At 35.4% G+C, this 19664-nt stretch overlaps 1 protein-coding gene across 1 annotated transcript in view; it reads left to right on the top strand.

The window, feature by feature from the left end:
- KIF6 (kinesin family member 6) overlaps window positions 1–19664 on the top strand; it is a gene marked incomplete at both ends in the record, with an annotated part of 153620 nt that overhangs the window by 40382 nt on the left and 93574 nt on the right. Inside the window, 3 exons of the mRNA XM_082303415.1 lie at window positions 1389–1532; window positions 5733–5819; window positions 9122–9225. Of these exons, the coding sequence (XP_082159541.1) occupies window positions 1389–1532; window positions 5733–5819; window positions 9122–9225 (335 nt within the window). The remainder of the gene's footprint in view (window positions 1–1388; window positions 1533–5732; window positions 5820–9121; window positions 9226–19664) is intronic.

The raw sequence follows: 19664 nt of genomic DNA on the forward strand, positions 1-19664 counted from the left end.
ACACTAAATAGCAAGATGTAGGTGTACCTGACAGCTCTGTTTCTGCAAGTGATGCACCCCAAAATCCCCATCTCTCAAGGATTCTCTGAGAGCATGTTTTGGCTGCCTGATGACATGAGGTACTGGTGCAATTCTGTTCCTTGCACAAAGGATGTGGACAGAAACAGGGACTCCTGGGTGCACTTCAGATCATGTCAGAGCCACCTGTGAGTCTTGCGCTTTCCTTTATGCTTACCAGTGTTTCCACATGTGTCAGTGGAGTTATTTGAGAGTGAATGTACCTGCTCTACACAATTATGTTTCATATAGGATGCAACTTTACCAAAAGTGACAAGAGTTCTGACAGCAACTAGGCCTTAAAGTGGTTTGTTTGACCCACTCAAAATGAAAATTTCTCCTTTAGTGATATTATTAGGTTTAGAACTACAAGTATTGTGTCTCTCAGGGCTGCCAGTGTAAGATTTATAGTTTTAACTTTTAACTTTCTGAAGACCATTAAGAGAAACTAATGCCACAAAAAAGTTGCTACTAAATTTTCCAAAATAGCAATTTTTGTAAATGTAGTATGAACAAAATATACACTGGTATGTAACATTTATTAAAGAAAAACCAACTCCTAATCATTTAGGAGAGCTATCACATGTATAGCTACAGTATTTCAGTACAGTACTTGGCCACATAAGAGTTCGAATCTTTTATATCACAGGACATCATGGGATAATCTAGCTTTTTATTTAATAATAATTAGATCCCATAATGTAAACAGCTGAGGAGGGAAACTGAGAATAGTAGGTGTACAATTTCCTTTTTGGCCAAGGCATATATATTCTAAACTGAGTCATTTCTTTCCAGCAGTACATTGTAATCATGCACCCTTTTATTTGTGCTTTGCTTTCCAAGACATTTTCTCAGAAATAAATGTATTGGCCCATCTAAGAAGCATGTGTTTTAAGAATGTGTAATTTTTAAAGCATGCTTTAGCAAATATTGAGGAAGTTTTTACTTTAATACCGTCCATATTTTATTGTTATGACAGAAAAAATTATGAGGAAGGTTTTCAGTGAGTTCCTTCATCTTAGGAAAACCTGTGGGTTTGAGTTTATCGTGTTCAGTTTCCATGTTGCTGAGAGACTATAAGGTTAGGATATGATAAAATTTAATGTATTTTTGGTCTTTCAGGTCCAGCTCCTACAAAGACATATAAAAATGCTGAAATTTAACTTGGAATTCTTTCAATAAAGCCAGTGGGTTTACAGCTAACTGGGTGCATAAGCATAGTTTTGTTGTGTCAGAAGTTCCTGAGCAGATTGGTTTTTCTGTTTGTGTGTCAACCATTAATAGACATATAAATGTAAAAGTGGTTTTGTTTTTTTTTTCTGTTGTTTCAGGTAATAATTGCCCTTGCAGAGAAAAACCGGTCCCACATTCCTTACCGAAACTCTATGATGACCTCAGTGCTAAGAGACAGCCTAGGAGGAAACTGCATGACTACCATGATAGCAACACTTGCTATGGACAAAAGAAATATAGATGTATGCCATTTCTCTCTACCTTGAACAAAAATCTTGTCCCTTCTCTATAGATACTGCTCTTTTGATTTTTAGTATAGATTACAATTCAAGTGTGTAAGCTTTTATTCTTATCTTTTTAAAAGAACATTTTAATTTTATTTCCAGGAGATAATTTTGTCAGTGGAAATTGCTGTAGGATATAGACAAATCCTTTAGGAAATAATGCTTTTCTCTAAGTAATCTCAAGTCAAGTAGCAGTTGGGAAATTATTTGCACCTAGTAATGAACTACTCCTTTTTTCAATTTACTGATTTCCTGATGAATAAATGTTTGAGTTATAGAAGTGCATTTCCACTGAAAACCTTGGCAGAACTTCTGTTAGACTTCTTTGGAGTCAAGATTTCATAGAGTATGGTAGACAAATGGAGAGTTCACTAGGAGAGAAAGGGAATTGGGTGGAGTAGTTTGGGATTTATGGAAATTTTTCAAATACTTTTGTGTCCTTTCACCAGTTTCCTGCATGGGAATTATATGTAGTGATGTTTTCTTCTTTTTGTTTACAAACAGGTCTGTAGTTTTTATCAAAGGGTTGTAGTGAATGGGGCTACGTCTGGCTGGAGACTGGTCTGCAGTGATGTTCCTCAGGGTTCAGTTCTAGGGCCAGTTCTGTTCCATACATTCATCAATGAGTTGAATGTCCCATTAGCAAGTTTGCTGATGATACCAAACTTGGAGGTGTTGTTCACTCTCTTGAGGGACAGGAGGCCTTGCAGAGGTTTTCAGATAGATCGGAGCATTAGGCTATGATTATTGGAATGAAATTTAACACGGGTTCTGCACTTACAGTGGAGTACTGCCCAACACGAGCATCATTTGGGAGACGAGTGGCTGGAAAGTAGTCCTGCAGAAATGGATCCAGGGGTGCTGATCAGATGAGCAGTGAGCCCTGGCAGCCAAGAGGGCACCACATCCTGGGGTATATCAAACACAGCACAACCAGATCAAAAGAGGTGATTATCCTGCTGTTTGCCATTCTGACCTTGAGCACGGCAAACAGCAGGATAATCACCTCTTTTGTGTGAGTGTGCAGTTCTTTTTTGAGTGCGCATTTCTGGGCCTCACAGGTTGAGAAGGATGTGAAGGTCCTTGAGTGCAGCCAGAGGAGGAAAACAATGCTGGTGAAAAGCTGAAAAAAATGTCAGGTGAGGAGTAGCTGAGGAATTTGGGTTTGTCTAGTTTGGAGCAAAGAAGGCTGAGGGTGATCTTATTGTTCTCTACTTCTCCCTGGGGGAAAGTAGAGAGGGAGATGTTGAGTTCTTCTCCCTGGTGTCCAGTGACGGAATGTATGGGAATAGTTCAAAGCTGCACCAGGTGAGGTTCAGGCTGGACATTAGGAAGCATTTCTTTGAGAGGACGGTCAAACACTGGATCAGGCTGGAGAGGTGGTTGATGCCCCAAGCCTGTCAGTGTTTAAGAGGTGTTTGGACAATGCCCCTAACAATGTGCTTTAACTTGGTCAGGCAGTTGGACTTGCTGATCATTTTAGGTCCCTTCCAACTGAAATAGTCTCGTCTATTTTATTCTAAAATATGTACCAATGTGAATACATAGAACACTGCTCAAAGCCATTTATAATCTATTTATTTCCTGATTTTCTTAAGATTAAAGCATTCTAATATGAATAAACAAGAAAAGAAAAACTATTTAGTCTAAGACTGTTTTCTGAAATACAGTGGAAAGCATTATACTCAAACCATACTTCATCTAGTTATAGATTTTTTCTTTAGAAAACTGGACTTTGCTGTTAAATGAAAACATATTGTTCAGACTTGCAATTATGCAAGCATATTGTCTGGTAACAAATGTGGCTGGGTACGTTTGTTAATTTTATTTTAAGCTCCGTGAGATCAGAACCCTTTCATATATCAATTCTCAGGTGTGTGTATCTCACATTGTGTTCTAGATATTATTTTGGAAATATTTCGACCAAGCAATTATCCAGAATAAGCTATTGACAGTTTTCATGTTCTTGCTTTAACGTACACAATCTACACAACAGACCTTATTCTTCGGTCCTCCCAAAAATTAGAAAAAAACAAAATACCTTTCTTGCTCCCCAAAATCTGATATATCCTAATAATATAGATGGATGATAAGCTAATATGTCCGAGTAAAATAAATGGATGATAAATCAATTACTAATCATTAGAAATGCCAGAATCAGGATAGCTGCATGAGTCATTATTCATAGTTATGTTAGATTTGCATGTTGGTTTGTTTTTTCCATTGGTTATACATTTCATTCACAAACAATGCACAAGACAGAGCTACCCCCAGTATGAATTGAAGTTGTATAATAAAAGCCACTTGCTTAAGGACCTAGTGTTGTTTCTTGTAACGAAGCAGAGAATTCAAAGAAAGGGCACTCCTATGAAAAAGACAAATAGATGATTATCCTAGAGAACTAGATTATATTCCTACTTCTACCAGTGAGTTTGTACAGAATTTCTTGGATCACTGCATCACATTTTTTTTGCTAGTTTTGTGGAATGCTTGGATGAAGATGTTGATTCTGTATTGTAGATAGGTTAATATAGCTGTAACTGAAGCGGAATGGAAGCTGTTTTGAACAGCAGGTCATAGAATGACAACAAATGAATATAATTTTTTTGGTACTTTTGACTTCAGTTTCCATTCTGTTAAGTATAATCATAATCATTCCACACACTTGCAGCAAAGAGTATTAATCGACTAGTAAAAGTCCTGAGGTGCTGTGATGATAAGCATGGTAGAAAAATGATTAGGAAATTAGATGTCTGACTTGATTACCATTTTGATGGCATAGAATAAACAAATTGTAAGCTAACATATTGAACAGTGAGAACTGGATTGATTAGCTACTCATTAATTTAACATATGCTGCACACTAAATAAGGCAAAGAGATCTAGTGGAAATGCAGTATGTGTACTGTACATATAACTGTATTTACTATATGTATAGAACCTAATTAAAATCACATTGGCTGATCGTCATTGCACAGGAACAGCAGAGGCAGACATAGAGCCCAACTAATGCTGTGTGCAACTCTCTTAACTGTAAGGTCTTCCTTTCCTTTGATCCTCTGTGTATATATTCTGTCTTTAGCAAGAAATATCTTCCCTTATTCAGATACTGAACCTCCATGCACTTAAAGACACAGAAGTCATGTGGAAAAAGAAGTGTATGAACATAACATTTAAACTGGTATTTTCTTACATTGGAGGACTGAAAACTACAGAATTACTTTGATTATGAAAATAAATTTTGTAACAGTAGTGAATTAATTTAGGGGCTATGTATAAATTCTCTTTTAAATGCAGGCTGCCACATCTCATAAAATTTTATCATACAGTTTCTCAAACATCATTTGAATTTCTAAGACTACTGCCTAATATTCTATGTTTTATTATTTGACCTGACTGTAGACAGTTGCTGGGTTTTTTTTCATTAAATATGTAAGTTTTTAGGAGGGTCTGGCATTTAAATGTCAGCTGATTGCGAATGAGGGAACAATACTTATAAGGATCTTTGATTTCTTTCTGTGCCTAGATGGAAGTACACACTGGCTGTCACAGTTTTCCCAACCAACTCAGTCTTGTATCTTTCTTTTTTTCTGCCTTCCATTCCTGCTGCTCCCCATCTTAGCTCAGCTGACAGATTTTTGTCTGGTATCATAGTTCCCGTGTACGCCTCCTAGTTCCAAGTCTCCTGGCTTGTTTCTCAGTGGTCATGGACTTCCACTCATCTTCCCTTAATCTCTTTTCCCAGCTTCTTTTATATAAAATTATCTAGTCCCTTTTATACAAAAAAAAAAAAAAGAAAACCTTTTACTTAGTTTTCTCTTTTTCTCATCATTCAAAAGTTATTACCTTCTAATTAGCATGGCTTTGTTATCCTACAGTTCCAGCTGCAGACTTACCTGAAACACAGTTGGTCAGGAGATAAACTGGATCAATAAAATACGTACTATGATTTAACAGTTTTGTATGCCCCTGTCATGAATATGCTAACCTTATTTCCCTTGAATATTATTATTTTGGAATATGAAATGATAGATTATTTCTGCAAGATTGTCAAAAAACAGAAAAGTAGTTTAATGACTTCATTAGCAGTCTGGTCTACTTACCTGGTGCAAAGGTAATTGGAATTCCCTCCTTTCTCTCTTTTTTTTTTTCTTCCAGGAATCTATATCAACCTGCAGATTTGCACAGCGAGTTGCTCTTATTAAGAATGAAGCAGTTCTTAATGAAGAAATTGACCCTGCATTGGTGAGAGTTGTCTGGGGACAGAGGGAAGGAGACGGCTTGCTTTAAGTCTTATTAAACAATAGCAGTCAAATTGATGTTGAGGATTTTATACTGCAACATCCAGTGAAACTGTTTTCAGATGCAAGCTCCACCTTATTTTCTATAAAATAACTGCCCCTTTAGGTTTTATTGTTTGGATAATGGTAATTAGGTGGATCTTTATAAATCTCTAAAGACTTTCTAAGCTCTTAAAGCTGAGAAACCCTAACCCCTAAGCCAAGCCTAACCTTAACTGTAAGCCAACCCTAACCCAAACACCAACTCTAACCCTAACCAAACCCTTACCCTAACACCAACCCTAACCAAACCCTAACTCTAACCCTAACCAAACCCAAACCCTAACCCTAACCGTCGGCTCAAGGTGGTGGGTGGCATGAGAGGCAGAGCTTAGGGTGGTATGAAGGGGCAGAGCTAGGGATGGTGTGAGAGGAGGAGCCAGAGTTGTTTTGTTTCAGTGATAGTTTCTAAATAATTCCCACAGATAATTGGATGGTTATAAAACTCCTTAAAATGTACTAAGATTGCTAGTCACTTGATGAAGGCACACGGCTGCACTGAAACAATTTGCGTATTAAAAAGCTAAGAAACATACCCATCCCGAGTCCTTCCTTGAAATTGATTCAAGGAACATTTTAGCTAGGAAGAAAGAACTCCGTGTAGTTACAGTTAGGGAAAAAAAGGAAGACAAGCAAAGGAGACGGAAATAGGATTTCCAGAACCTGCAGAATGCTAGATTATATAACATCAGAAGCATTTGTTCTCTAAACCTCAGGGATTATGTAGCTAATGATTTCATTCATTGTTACTTGATAGTAACTAGCATATTTCAGTTACTGTTAATGATTGTACTTTTATTTTTCATTGTCTCTTGTCCTTGAAGCTCAAAGGGAATAGAAGATCCTTGTCAGGTTTTCAGATGGTTTTCTTCTTTATTATTATTTATTTTATTTTTCTTTCCAATCTATTTCTAAAAGCAAGAACATCACAGATTAAAATATATATATATATATAAAAACAACCCAGAAAATAAACCCAATAGGCATTGAACAACTTCTTCGTTTCTATCTGTCTGTTCTTTTTTTCTTTTCTACATAGACTGTCTAGTAGCAAATAATGCAAGACATTTCTTCCATGGCCACAGAAACCTTTGATAGAGGTAAAACACATGCAGGCTCCTGAGCATTTACTACGTCCTGTGGACCTATACTCCATGAGTTTGGAATGTCTCACTCTGCAGGATCATTTAGCAAGTAAAGCAAAAGTGGACTCGTGAGAGTTAGAAAACTATCCCCTCTTGTGGAAAAGGCAGGGGAACACAGGTACCTTGAGTTTATACAGCCCTGTGCTCGTTGCCCATCTTAAATATATTCCCAGGGTGCAACCTTACTATTCAGTAAAGTGCTTGATTTAAGATTTTGTTCATAAAAATCAAACACAATTTATTGGCAGTATCTATCATCTGTGAGCTGAACACATGGTTTATTAAGGGAGTTCACAATACCTCTTGGTGGATCTGAGTTAAGTCTGATTGTTGCATAAACTTTAGTCTTCATGATGGAGACTTCTTGACTTTTTACCTTACTAAGAAGAGGAATTTGTACCTGTTGTACTTTTAAGTGACTCCTCTTTGAATCTCTCTCACTCATGGTCAAAGAACATAGTTCAAACTAAAAATCAAAGTCTTGAATTAAACCTCATCTCTTCTGGCATTCATGTAAAAATAGAAATTTTGTTTCTGTAGATTTTTGTTTGTTTTAATAATATTTGAAAATGAATCTTTTATCCATATCCTGAAATTGGTATTTCTGTTGTTGTCAGATTGAAGTTAGTCATGCTAACAAATTTGAACATTGAACACAGAGGCTACTGTCATTCAGCTGTCTACCATTTTACACTCCAGCCCCAAATTTTATTTTCTTGACTCAGTAACTGGCACAAACTACATCAAAATGTGGCAGCAAAATGGGGCAATCTAAAATCAGGGTAAAATGTTTGGCCTTGCAAATTTTTCTAAGTGTTCTTGCAACTTCTCTAATTAACAGTCATCACTTTAATAGATTATTAAATAAAATACTATGTTAGACTTTCAATCTTTATTGTAAAAAATATATCAACTGTAGGTTTAGAGTTAAAAGAAATAATCATATGCATGTTTAGAATATTGTGATTTTTAAAGTAAAAATGCTAATTCAAAATTTAGGAAGTTATTATTAAATTTACTCATTAAAAGAAATAGAAATGTTTGAAAGAGGTTTAACATCTGGTGAAAATATGTGTCATCAGTTTCAACAATCTCATTTCTGGAAAGTGCATGCAATCAAGAGTGATTAATTTTTTCTTGAAAACATTCCTCTCTTGGAAACTTCTTTTGCCCATGGAATTAGTGTATGCATATCCATCTAAAAATACCATATAAAGGGCCATACAAAGGGAGGCTTCATTAAATGACGAACCGTAAAGTATCCAAGAGCCCTCTCCTTTGTGTTGTAGACTTACGGATTTGCATATTGCCCTGCTTTGTAGAATTTGGCTTTGAGAGGTTAATGATTAGTAAAGTTTGATTTTATACAGACATTTATTCCCAAGGAACAGTTTCCAAAAATTACTTCCTAGAATTTAAAAATCTAGTTCAGTTTTCCATGTAATATTCTCACATTGCTGCTCATTAATATGATTTAATTTCATTATGTTGCTTTATGCTATCAGTTTTTTGCTAGCAACTGATGCATCCTACAAGTATAGTGTGCTATAATTCTAATAATAACGAAATGTTACATGAAAAATAAGAAAATTTAAGATTTAAATTAAGATAGTATTTTGAAAGTTCTGTTTCTGTAAGGGAAGGAAAAAATACCACTTTTGTTGTGTAGTTGCCTTTCTCTAACAAAGGCATCGGTTCTGAGATGTGTTTTCATTATTAAGAGGCAAAACTAATAAGTCAGAAAAGCTCTTTTTACTCCTTTGTCAAATTGTATTTCTCTTTTGAAAAAAATCTTTTGAACTCTTTCTGTACCACCATATCTTCCAACACAAGAATTTACTGAATTTGGAAGACTTTTCTTGGGTTTGTAAATGGAAAAAGAAGGAAAAAAAAGGTGTTTGGTGTATTTAAGGCATTTTGACAGTTTTTAGAAAAGAGACCTTGTTTAAAAAAAGAGAAAACTAAAGTATCATATTTACCTAAACTCAGCCTTCTACTTCAAAAATCATAAACTAGCTATTAATTTGTAGGTGATGCTTGGTTTATGCCTTGCTGTTTGTAGATGATTGTCCAGCTGAAAAAGGAGATCCAGGATTTGAAGTATGAGTTGGCACTGGTGACTGGCAAGCAAAGAACGTCAGAGCTTTCCCAAGAAGAGCTACTTCAGTAATGTCTTACATTGCTTTCATTTTCTTCTTTTATTATTATACTTTTCATCAGTTTCTTATTTGCATAAATATTTAAATTCGTCTCAGAATTTTAATCTTCCTTGTGTGAATAATAAAGTGGAGTTAGGTGCCAGTTTAGAATGGCAGATTTCCATGAAAAGCTCTATGAGGCTGCTGGCTGTGTTTTTGCAGCCTCAGCGTTGAGGAAGTGAAGTAAAGTAAACGCAAAGGATGGGAATGCCTGTCAAATGCCAGGCAGAAAGAAGTGTTATATAATAGGGCAGAATTAAAAACAGTCTCTCTCAAAACTGGGTATGCAATCTGAGTAAAGTTCAAGAAATGTTCTTGTGCTGAGAAGTATCCTGCTGCAGTGTTAGTTTAACATAAACCAAAAAGAAATTTCACCTTTCTGATCCGCAATTAATCAATGTCTTAAAAGCCAAATATTCTTTTTTCTTTTACTGAACATGCTGTTGAAATGCGGTATTAATTCATGTAAATATGGTGACATTCTGTACTGTAGATCAGTACAGCACAAAAGAACTTTCTATATATGATGTATTTACTTAGATCTAAATGTTCACAATAACTTAATTCAATTTCTAGGCTTGAAAAATTGATTCTGTAGGATAGACCTATTTAATCTCTGTACTTCATCTCTATAAAGAAAGTAATAATTGCCCAATTTTGTTTAATTAGTACATTAACAGTAACCAAATTGAAGCTGTGGGAATATTTGGTATTTAGTTTCTCTCGGGACTGGTCCAGAAGACAGCTACCAGTGCTAGTAATTTCCCCTGATGCATAGGAGAGTCTGGAGACATGACAGTCTGCTACCTTGAACCTTGAATTTCTCATGCAGATTGTTGTCATTGTTAATCATTTACAGTTAATCAGCAGTTATCAGTATATTCTCCTAACCAGAAATCTCCCCGCATTTCCTACTCAGTTAATATATATTTATCATCTGCCCAAACATATGAGAGTCAAATGCACAAATAACATTACAGAGTAGCGCTAGATGTGACCAAGACTAGCCATTGAAAGAAAAGTACCTTTCTTTTTCATTATATGCAGAATTAAATGCCCTTATTAGTTAGTTTCTTTTTGCCCTGGCAGAAGGATAAAAAGAAACCCTTCTTTTCACCCTTCAGAAGATAACTGACTTTCAGTGATTTTACTCAGACATACTTAAATAATCTATATATTAGTTTAAATAAGTGCATTCCTAACATTGTTCTAAAAATCTGTCACATGGATTTTCCACTGTGGTCTTGTTTGCTGCTTGCTTTGTATAGAGAAACTGGGATTTTGGAAATCATTTGCTTTTTCTAAGACCACACTCACAAATCTTATTTCCTAAGATTTTTACCTGACTTTTTGCCATGAGAATGGCAGTCTTATAAATAGGAATGGGTTATAAGTGTAATGGATTCATGGTTGATTAATTTTTTTACTATGATTATGCAAAGGAAAACTAGGAATGTACCATCTGCATACAATTGCACTGTAGCATCCATCTGGGAGGCTTGGTTTCAGAAATGTGACTAAGAAGTGTGTTAGTTATATGTTTCTCCTTTTTATCTATGTAGCAGAGTATAGGGTGCATTACACCATCACAAAAAGTTTCTTCTGAGATCATAACAAGGAATTTTTCATCCCATTACTCCAGAAAGAACCAGGGTGGAGACTTTAATGTGTTTCTACCTGTACTGTCACATAGTGAGAAATAACTTCCAAGGACCTTAGATACATTAGGTCAATGCAAAATTTTAAGGTTTCTGAATCTGTCATTTATTTAGATTTACTCAGGCTCATGTAGCACATGTGTTCATTGTTCCAAAACTAAGTTTTTTCTTGGAACAAATGCTGTGTAATTAAAAATATAGAACAGCACTTAAGTACTGCTGACTGGGATATAATAATTTTCCTAAGGATGAATACAAAACAAGAAGGGCCTCAAACAATTGACCTTATCAGTCATCAATGTGATGTAATTTCAGGGATCATTTTCTTAATATGATTTAAAGTGAAAAAAAGAAGAAAGATTTGGATATACAGAGCTTTTTCAAACAGGCAGAGTGCTAGAGTATAACTGTCACATACATGAGTCAGACTGGCTTGTTCATACTTTGGGCTGCAGTTGGATGGAATGTTGAAAGCTAAGTCAATCTTTTCTAGAACAGTTCAAGGGGAGGAAAATATCAAGTGTCAGGGTTTGTGAGTTTTGCATTTGTATGTGTTCATGCAAACAGAGTGCTCACAGATAAACAGCTGATGTGGCTCAAACACCCAAATGAAAGTATAATGAAATGATAGTATAAAAAACCACTGTTTCAATGAAAATATGTTTCTGTGGTTTTAAACATTTATACTTTTTGAGCTTGCTTTCATATGGCAATAACATTTGTGACCATGCTGATTTACATGTCTGAGCCTGAGGTCCATAAATGTTCTGAGCGTTTATGACAATCAGCAGATAGCATCGAAGTGTTCCGTCTCCAGTTAGAGTCTATCAATACATAACACAGCAAATCTTCGTGACACTTCTGTTTATTGGGACTGGCCATCTGAGTTTGGAGCTACTCATTATCTGGAGAGTTTGTACACATTAAAGAATAAATATACAAGTGAGTAGTCCAAACAGAAGTATGAACCTGGATGATGGCTGATAAAGTCATGATTGACTATTACTGGCAGATGTCTATGTTGGGATTCGCATCTAGCTTTGCATCTATAATGAAACCTAAATAATATTATTTATCAGGAGCCATACAGAGCAGTTTGTTATGACAGGCAGAAGAAGAAAAGAAATGTGCTATAGGTGATTATGCAACATACTGTGTTGTGCTTTATTTCAAGTGGCCACCCAAGAACGGTTCTTAAAGGACTACTATTGTAGGGGGTTCTTTTATTATTATTGTTATTATTATTGGTGGTTTTTTTAATATGTCAGAGAGGAAATTCTAATTAAGGTCATTATGGATTTCAAATCCTACTTAGACATTTTTGCTTAGGATATCTTCTGTTTAAATTTAAATAAACTGTATCTCAACATGTGTATATATATATGCATATATCTATATAAATAATTCAAGTTTATCTAGTTCTTTTCCAAATTCTTAGACTTTGACCAAAGTCTTACTGTGGTTAATTTTATTGCAAATAATGACTAGTAAGGAGAGGTGCTACAAAGGATAGTCTTATAAAAAATGGATGCATTTTAATCCTTCTTTTTCTGATTCATCATACATATTTTAGCAGAGGTCACAGCAAAATTAATCTACTGAAAGTATTCTGAGCCTGGGTTATATTTTTTATTCTTTGATGCTGAGCACAGATGGTCAAAGGTACAAGACATGTCAGTGAAAAACTCCATGCACTGAGTACATTTTTTTTTTTTCTCCCCCACACAACTCTTTATCTCAGGCATTTTTCAGTAGAAGACAGATGCCAAAATGAAACTGAGTGGTACATATGTAGATCCAATAATATTTTTTAGTCTAACAAAATGCTTATGGTATTGCGTAGGTTTTTTTGCTCTCTACGTATGTTGCAGGAATTAACTGTTAGTGATTGCCCAGGAAATAAGTATTAATAATATCTGAAAACTATATTTTGTATTTTTCTTGACTTACTAAGTCAAGAAATTCCAAACATTTCTTGCAATAATGAGATTCATTCCACTTGTTTACATTCAGAGCATTCCAAATGAAATTGGTGGGCTACTCAATGCAGTTGAAATTGCTAAATATTTGCAGATAGCATATGAATAAGCTGATTTTCCTTCTTGATTGTTTTTTCCTCAGTTAAATCAAAGCAGTCTCTTTGGGGATTTATTTTAATTTTTTTTTCAAAAACCTGTCAAATAGGCTTTCCTCATCACTACAATGTCACATTACCATTCACTAAGTTTAAAACAAAATGGGAAACAAATGCTCTTGACTTTTCTTGTGAATGGTAAATTATAATATGACACAGCTTGCCAATCGTGCGACTAAAGCTACAGCTGTCTGAAATTCAGAATTCTGTGTTAAATGGTGAGCTTTTGCATTACTGTGTCATATTTTTGATTTTATTATTTTGTTCTCATAAATGTTAAACATAAATTAATTCTTCTGCTCTCATTTTGTTTATCTAAATAACACAGCATAAAAAATGCAGCTAGACTACATAAGTGGTTCAGAATGTAGATCATAAAATGCTTCCAAAATCTGAATTGCTTGCTTTGGATCTTACCTTCTACGTCCTCAGCTGTAAAGGGCTGATCAAAATATTTCTGAGCTGGAGAATTAGTTTCTTATTTAAGGGAAAAAAAATTAGAAAAGGAGCTCTTTGAACTATTTTTAAAAAGTAGAAAATAACATCATACATCCCAAATACAAGGAAATTGTACTCTTTCAGGCATCTGCATTATGCTTTAGAATAGAATTAAATTACCTTCAATTTTATTTTTTTTTTGTGAATTGCATGCCAGAAGTAAAAGGGAGAGTCCTTTTTGTTTGAATCATTTGGGATTTTTTTTTTTTTAATAATATAAATGAGCTCACTAGCAATTTACAGTGTGTGCCCAGAAAGTCAGGATTTTAAATCAAGGTCCTGCGTTCCAGAGCACCCACACTTCCAGAGTTTTTGCCAGTTGGAAATCTCTAAGAACAGGACCGGAAGTACTGGCTTAGCACTTTAATTTATTAATAACTTTACCTTATTTCTTTCTGATACATATGTTATTACAGATGCTTCTATTTTTTACTTCAACAGTCATATACTGTTCATCTTACTCAAGTCCTGGAGATCTCATTACTTCTTTCTGTCTTTCATTTTTCTGTTTCAACATTGTGACATCTGTATGCTATCATAGTATTAACAATATTGCACTGTTGTACAATGTAGAGCTTTAACAGTTACTCAGAGTTAAGCTGTTGAACAAATGGCCTCCTTTACAAAACAGAGCAAATGTTCTTATTTGCTGATGTCAGTGTTCAATTTCATTTGCAAGGTGGAAGAAATAAAGGCCTATTACCTTGCCTTTTGTCAACACAGCTTTGCAGACCATAGATCTGTGTAGAAGTTAGCAGATTTAAGAACATGAGCTGTGTAGGCAATATTCAAGAAAAAACAGGCTACCTTACCTATAAAGTAGTCTTAAAATGTCTCACATTAACTGCTTGCTTAGATGCCTCATTTAGAGTGCTCTTAAATCAATGTCTTTTTGTAGAGGATATTTTTTCTCTTACATGTTATGAAATCTTTAGCAACAGCAGAGAAAGTTCAGATTCCTAATGCAGGTACCAGCGCTATGTGCTTAAATTGTAAATACTTCTCTGTGATCCTGGTTTTTGTTCCAAGGCCCCTCAAAGTAGGGAAAAAAAATCTTATTTAAACTGATCACCTTTAATATTGAAACTATTGAGAGATAATATACTGTAAAGTTCTTTTCAAAGCCTAGTGAGTTTGTTTCAGCATGAGGGTGGGAGGGAGGTCGACAATGTACGATGTTCTGTTTTCTACTGTTCAAAATTATACCAGTCATCTAGTGTCATATGGTTTCAAGAAAAATAGTGAAATATGGTATAACTCATATTAGTGAAGTGTATGGAGATAACATAACATAGCTTCAGTTGATTATTAAGATTGAAAAAATCTTGGGGCCAATTTTCAAATATATATGACCAAAAAGTGATCATAGAAGCTTTTTGAATCTCCCTGAAATTCATGAACACTTGGACAGCTGAGTTCTTCTGAAAGTACCACTAAATACCTGTTTGCATCTTTTGGAACTTAAATACTTTTTGAAAATCTTTTTCTTTTGAGCTTATACATGTAATTAATAATCTGTGATACTTTGCAGATTTTTTTTAAACTACTTCTGTCTTCTTTACTGTAGGATTATCTTGGTGTTCATCCATATGAGTACTTTTGACTTCTTTGAATAGCTGTTATGCTTCTCCTATGTTCTTTCATTTTAATTCAAGTTCTTCCTACCTTACAGACATTTTGATTTTTTAAATTTTGATAAACTAAAGGTTAGTTTTCTCTTGCTACTTTTGGATATACCCCAGTGATTAGAACATAACTGTTGTTATGGCCACAAGTATTAGCTGGCAGTGAATAGCATTCCTTTATGTATGTGCTTTTGGGTTGTTTTTATAAAGTGCTGTTGAAGAAGGAAATTGTCTACTCAGCAAGCTACTTGACATGTTTCTTCTCTGAAAAAAAAAATTGCATGTGTAGAATTACAGGCAGTAGGCACCTTTTTCCCTCATAAGCCTGTCTTGATCTTTTTATTGTCTTTATCAGTCCAAATCACCCCTTTTCTTACTGATACAAAGATTTAGAGCCGTGTGCATTTCATCATTGAAATATGATTAATGATTTTCGACTGTGTAGAAACTCTTCTTACATCTGCTTGCCACATGGTAGCCATCTAATTCAGAAGAATCTCCTGTAGTATGTAGTTGTTATAGCACTGTATAGCTATCTTTTAAAAGGTAAAAATCTTCCAGACTGTAGAAATGCAAGACACTCAGAGACTTACTGCTCTTCCTACACTGCTCTAAGACTGCACCAAATCAATGCAGACTATACCAGGGCTATGATAATAACACTATTCTATGAAATATCTACTGAAGGGATTGCACAAAGGCTTATGTAACTGCTTCCACTATTCAGTTACCTTAATTATTATTATTTCACCCAGGAGTTAGCACACGTTTTTTAAATGAGAAGTTAAGCAGTTATTTCTGGATACAGAATACAGTATTATTCTCTATATATGTCAGTTATGCTGTCATGTGCACTACCTGTCAGTCAGTAATGTATAACAGATCATCTCAGGGTAATATGGATCTGTTCTGTGTACTTTTATCTTCTGTCATTTGATTGGCAACAATGCCTGGAAATACCTTCCTCTTTTCCACTTATCTTCCATAGCATTATTCATAAAATCCACTACTTTGAATCTCCATGGTCTTCCCATACTGATGCACACTTGAAGCTAACTTAGCTTCAAGTTAGATGTCCTTATATGTAATACTCTTTCTTCTTCAACTATCACTCATTTTTAGATCAGTGGATTCCTAAAATTTGTAGAGATATGGAGTTCCTATTTAAACAATATAGACATTGTTAAACTTAATTTGCAGAGTTAATATATTTATTAAAAATTGATATCAATTATGTTACCAATAGGAAAACTATTGCAAAGTCAAGGTAAACAAACTCCTTTAATTAAAACAACCTCTCTGATTACCACAAGGGCTTCATTAGCTGGCTTGTTAGCAGCCTACTTTTCATAAACTTGGATTTTTGCTTGTGAGAGAGTTCACAGCTGACACACAAAATTAATTGTTATTTAAGTGAACTTAATTTTGATACATAACATACAGTGTCAGTGATCAGGGGTTAAAAGGCAAGTTCTCTCAGAAATGAATCATGGCACATAAAGCAAGGTCAAAACAAGTCCTTCCAAATCTGCATTTTGAGACTGTGCATCCTGCAAGCTATTGAGAACTCCAGACTTTAAAAACATACTCTCAGTTGGCTGGGAGTGCTTTTCTGATGCATTTCAGCTGTGTAATTTGCATCCTGGTTCATCCAAACAAATGACTGATTCAGAAGCAGATTTTTTAAAAAATGTAGGTGGCTGTTATTTAATGAATGGGTAAAAGTGAAGTAGCACAGTCCTCATTTAATCATTCTGCAGTTTTGCTATCAGAAAAATTGCACAGAATCTGAAGTAATGTGGATAGGGAAGTTTTGTGATGTATGTGTGGTCTAAACAGTAAGCAGTCTTCATTAAGGAAGAATTTCTGAAGGGTGGAAAGTAACAGAAGAGAAATAAAGTTGATAATGTAAAACCTGTCTCTAAGCTGCAGTACAGTGTGTGTTTACATTATTTGTAAAAAAAAAAAAGATATAAAGAGGGAAAGGCTAAACCAAGAACTTGGGCCTGATTTACAGTCACTAATGAAAGATCACTGTTAGTTTAACACATTTCCATCCCAACTGTTTATGACTGATCTACTGTGAGTTTTCTTCCAAGCATCAGCATAAGGACTTGTGCTTGACACAGCTTGTGGTTTCACATTCTGGTATCATGATTCAAGCTTGCCTGGATCAGCACTCTATTACCTTTCTTTTTGTACTAAGTTAGTATATAAAAGGCCACTATCAAAATTAGTTTTAAATTAATCTTGTCTATTAATCTTGACTATTAAGTCACGTAATAGTCTTCTCTTCATATTGACTTTTCTGTCTGTGTGTAATATTTCGCTCCTTTTTTTGTTTGTTTGTTGCTTTGTCTTTTTTTTTCTTATGAGCATTGGGAGAGAAAGCCCCGTTCTTTGTTTACTGCTGTTTTTCACAGAAAATGGGTCTTTGTTTAATACTTCCTTATTCTTGCTCCTTTAGAGAATTTCTATTGGGAAAACTATTTTTTCTGATACAGCAGGGTTCTGGCAATAGGCTTCAGCACACCCTTGCTCTTATTAGTGTGAGTTAGCCCTGCTGTTCTCAGGGCAGAACCTTGCAGTACTAAAAGAATGGAAATCTATGAAAAATTGCCTTTGGCAGCTTCATCTACTTTAATAACATTAAACAATGTGGCAGCTGGTGTGGGGTCTGTAGCTCAGACCCAGGAAGCCGTGACCGGTCGGGGGGGATGGTCCCACGAGGAACCATCTTCCAGGGGCTGTGCAGCATTCCCTCAGCTGCTGGAGTGCCTTTGCAGAGAGGCTGACAGCTCTTTGGTGATTTTCAGCTAGTGATTTCAGCTCTTGCTCTGCAAGGCAATCTCCAGGCCAGACCAGGAGAGACGAGAGGGCCGTGTGGCATTCCCGCATAGATGACTTTATTGTCCTGCACCTGCGAAAGGTGGCCAGTGACAGGCTTGCTCTACCGACTGAGCTATCCAGGCTTCTTTTATGGGGATACAAAGGTGGGTGTGAGAGGGTAAAAGCCAATGGGTTACAAAGCCAAATGGGTTACAAAAAGCCAAAGGATCTACATAGGGTCTCCCAGAGGACCATGGTTCTGTGTCCTCTGTCGCCGTAACTGAACAGTGCTGCCTTTTCCGAGGGGATTCTGCTGGGAGGTTGTGCAATCTCTTTATCAGCAGGCTTCCCTCCAGGGCAGGGGCTGGGCATATCCCACAAAGCCATATTTAATGCTCTATACTTTACCTTACAAAATACAAGAGAAAAGGGGAAAAAAAAGGGAACCAGTTGGATCTCCATGAGTTATAAGAGACATCTTCATATGACACTGATTTTCCTGTCGTGTGACATTAACTGTGTTCATCCATGCTCAGTTTTGATTAGCACAAATTCTGCATGGAAACATTATTGAGAGCCTTACTAAGCTAAAACTAAAGAATGCAGCAGCTGGTTTGCTAATGTTACTAACTACAACAAACAAAAGACTATTAGTTTAATATTTGTTTCTACACAAAAATAGAGCTTTTAGGATTTCCAGAATATACTTTTAGGTTTGGGGTTTTTTTTAATGCTAGTTTAATATTTCAGTGCAAGTATCTTGTGCCTAGGTACTTCTATTTCAGGTTAATGGAGCCTTTTCTGATGTAACTTCCCAGTATAACAAAATTCCCTCAAATTTAAAGAAATTAAATTGACCATCTTATGTTAGAAGAATACGAAATTCTGAAATACATATACATACTGCATATTTCCACTGAGCAGTTAAGTGTGACAAGTAGCAATTCAGTAATTTTCAATTCAGTGCTTGTACCTAGCTCAATAATTAGGTTTCCACTGAATTTCAGTTAATTAATCAGCTTCCCATCATGGCTTTTTTCCATCAAGTCGACTTTAAAAACAGTGCAGTGTGAATTCTTAGAGCTAAGTATATTTTTATAAGGATCTCTCCAGTGTGAAATAAAATTCCTGGTGTTGATCTTCAGATGCTAGTACAGAGATCATCTCTTCATCCAGTTTTCTGCTCCAGTGAATGGCAGGTATTTGTTACTTGGTTTTTGGTGCCGTTTCATTACAAGGTCTTTGGCTTGATTATCTTGAATTTTAATTTTAGTAGGGGATTATTCTTTTTGCTACCAATTGATATGTTGCAAAGCTCATTTTGTACATTAATACAGAAAAATAGAATGTGAAAACAGGAATTTATTTCTTCACCAGTCCATCTCTTTTATAACAAGGTCCAGCACTGCTGTAATGATAGTCTTCATAAGATAGTCAAGAAAGGAAAACAAAATATCATACTGTAAGGAGCAGAGTTCACATATATTCAATATTATGGAAAGTGGTTTAGTGTGTTTGTTAGTTGGCTTTTTTTTTTCTTCTTAATTCTAACTGGTTTTCATTATATGCTTGAACCAAAGCATTTGGGCTTTTTTCCTTCCCTCTGGTTTGAGTTACCTTGGCACTCTCAGTCATGTTGTAGAACCTATGTATATGATTTTTC

Source organism: Coloeus monedula, assembly GCF_965178545.1.
Source record: "Coloeus monedula genome assembly, chromosome: 2".
In the NCBI taxonomy this organism is placed as follows: domain Eukaryota; kingdom Metazoa; phylum Chordata; class Aves; order Passeriformes; family Corvidae; genus Coloeus; species Coloeus monedula.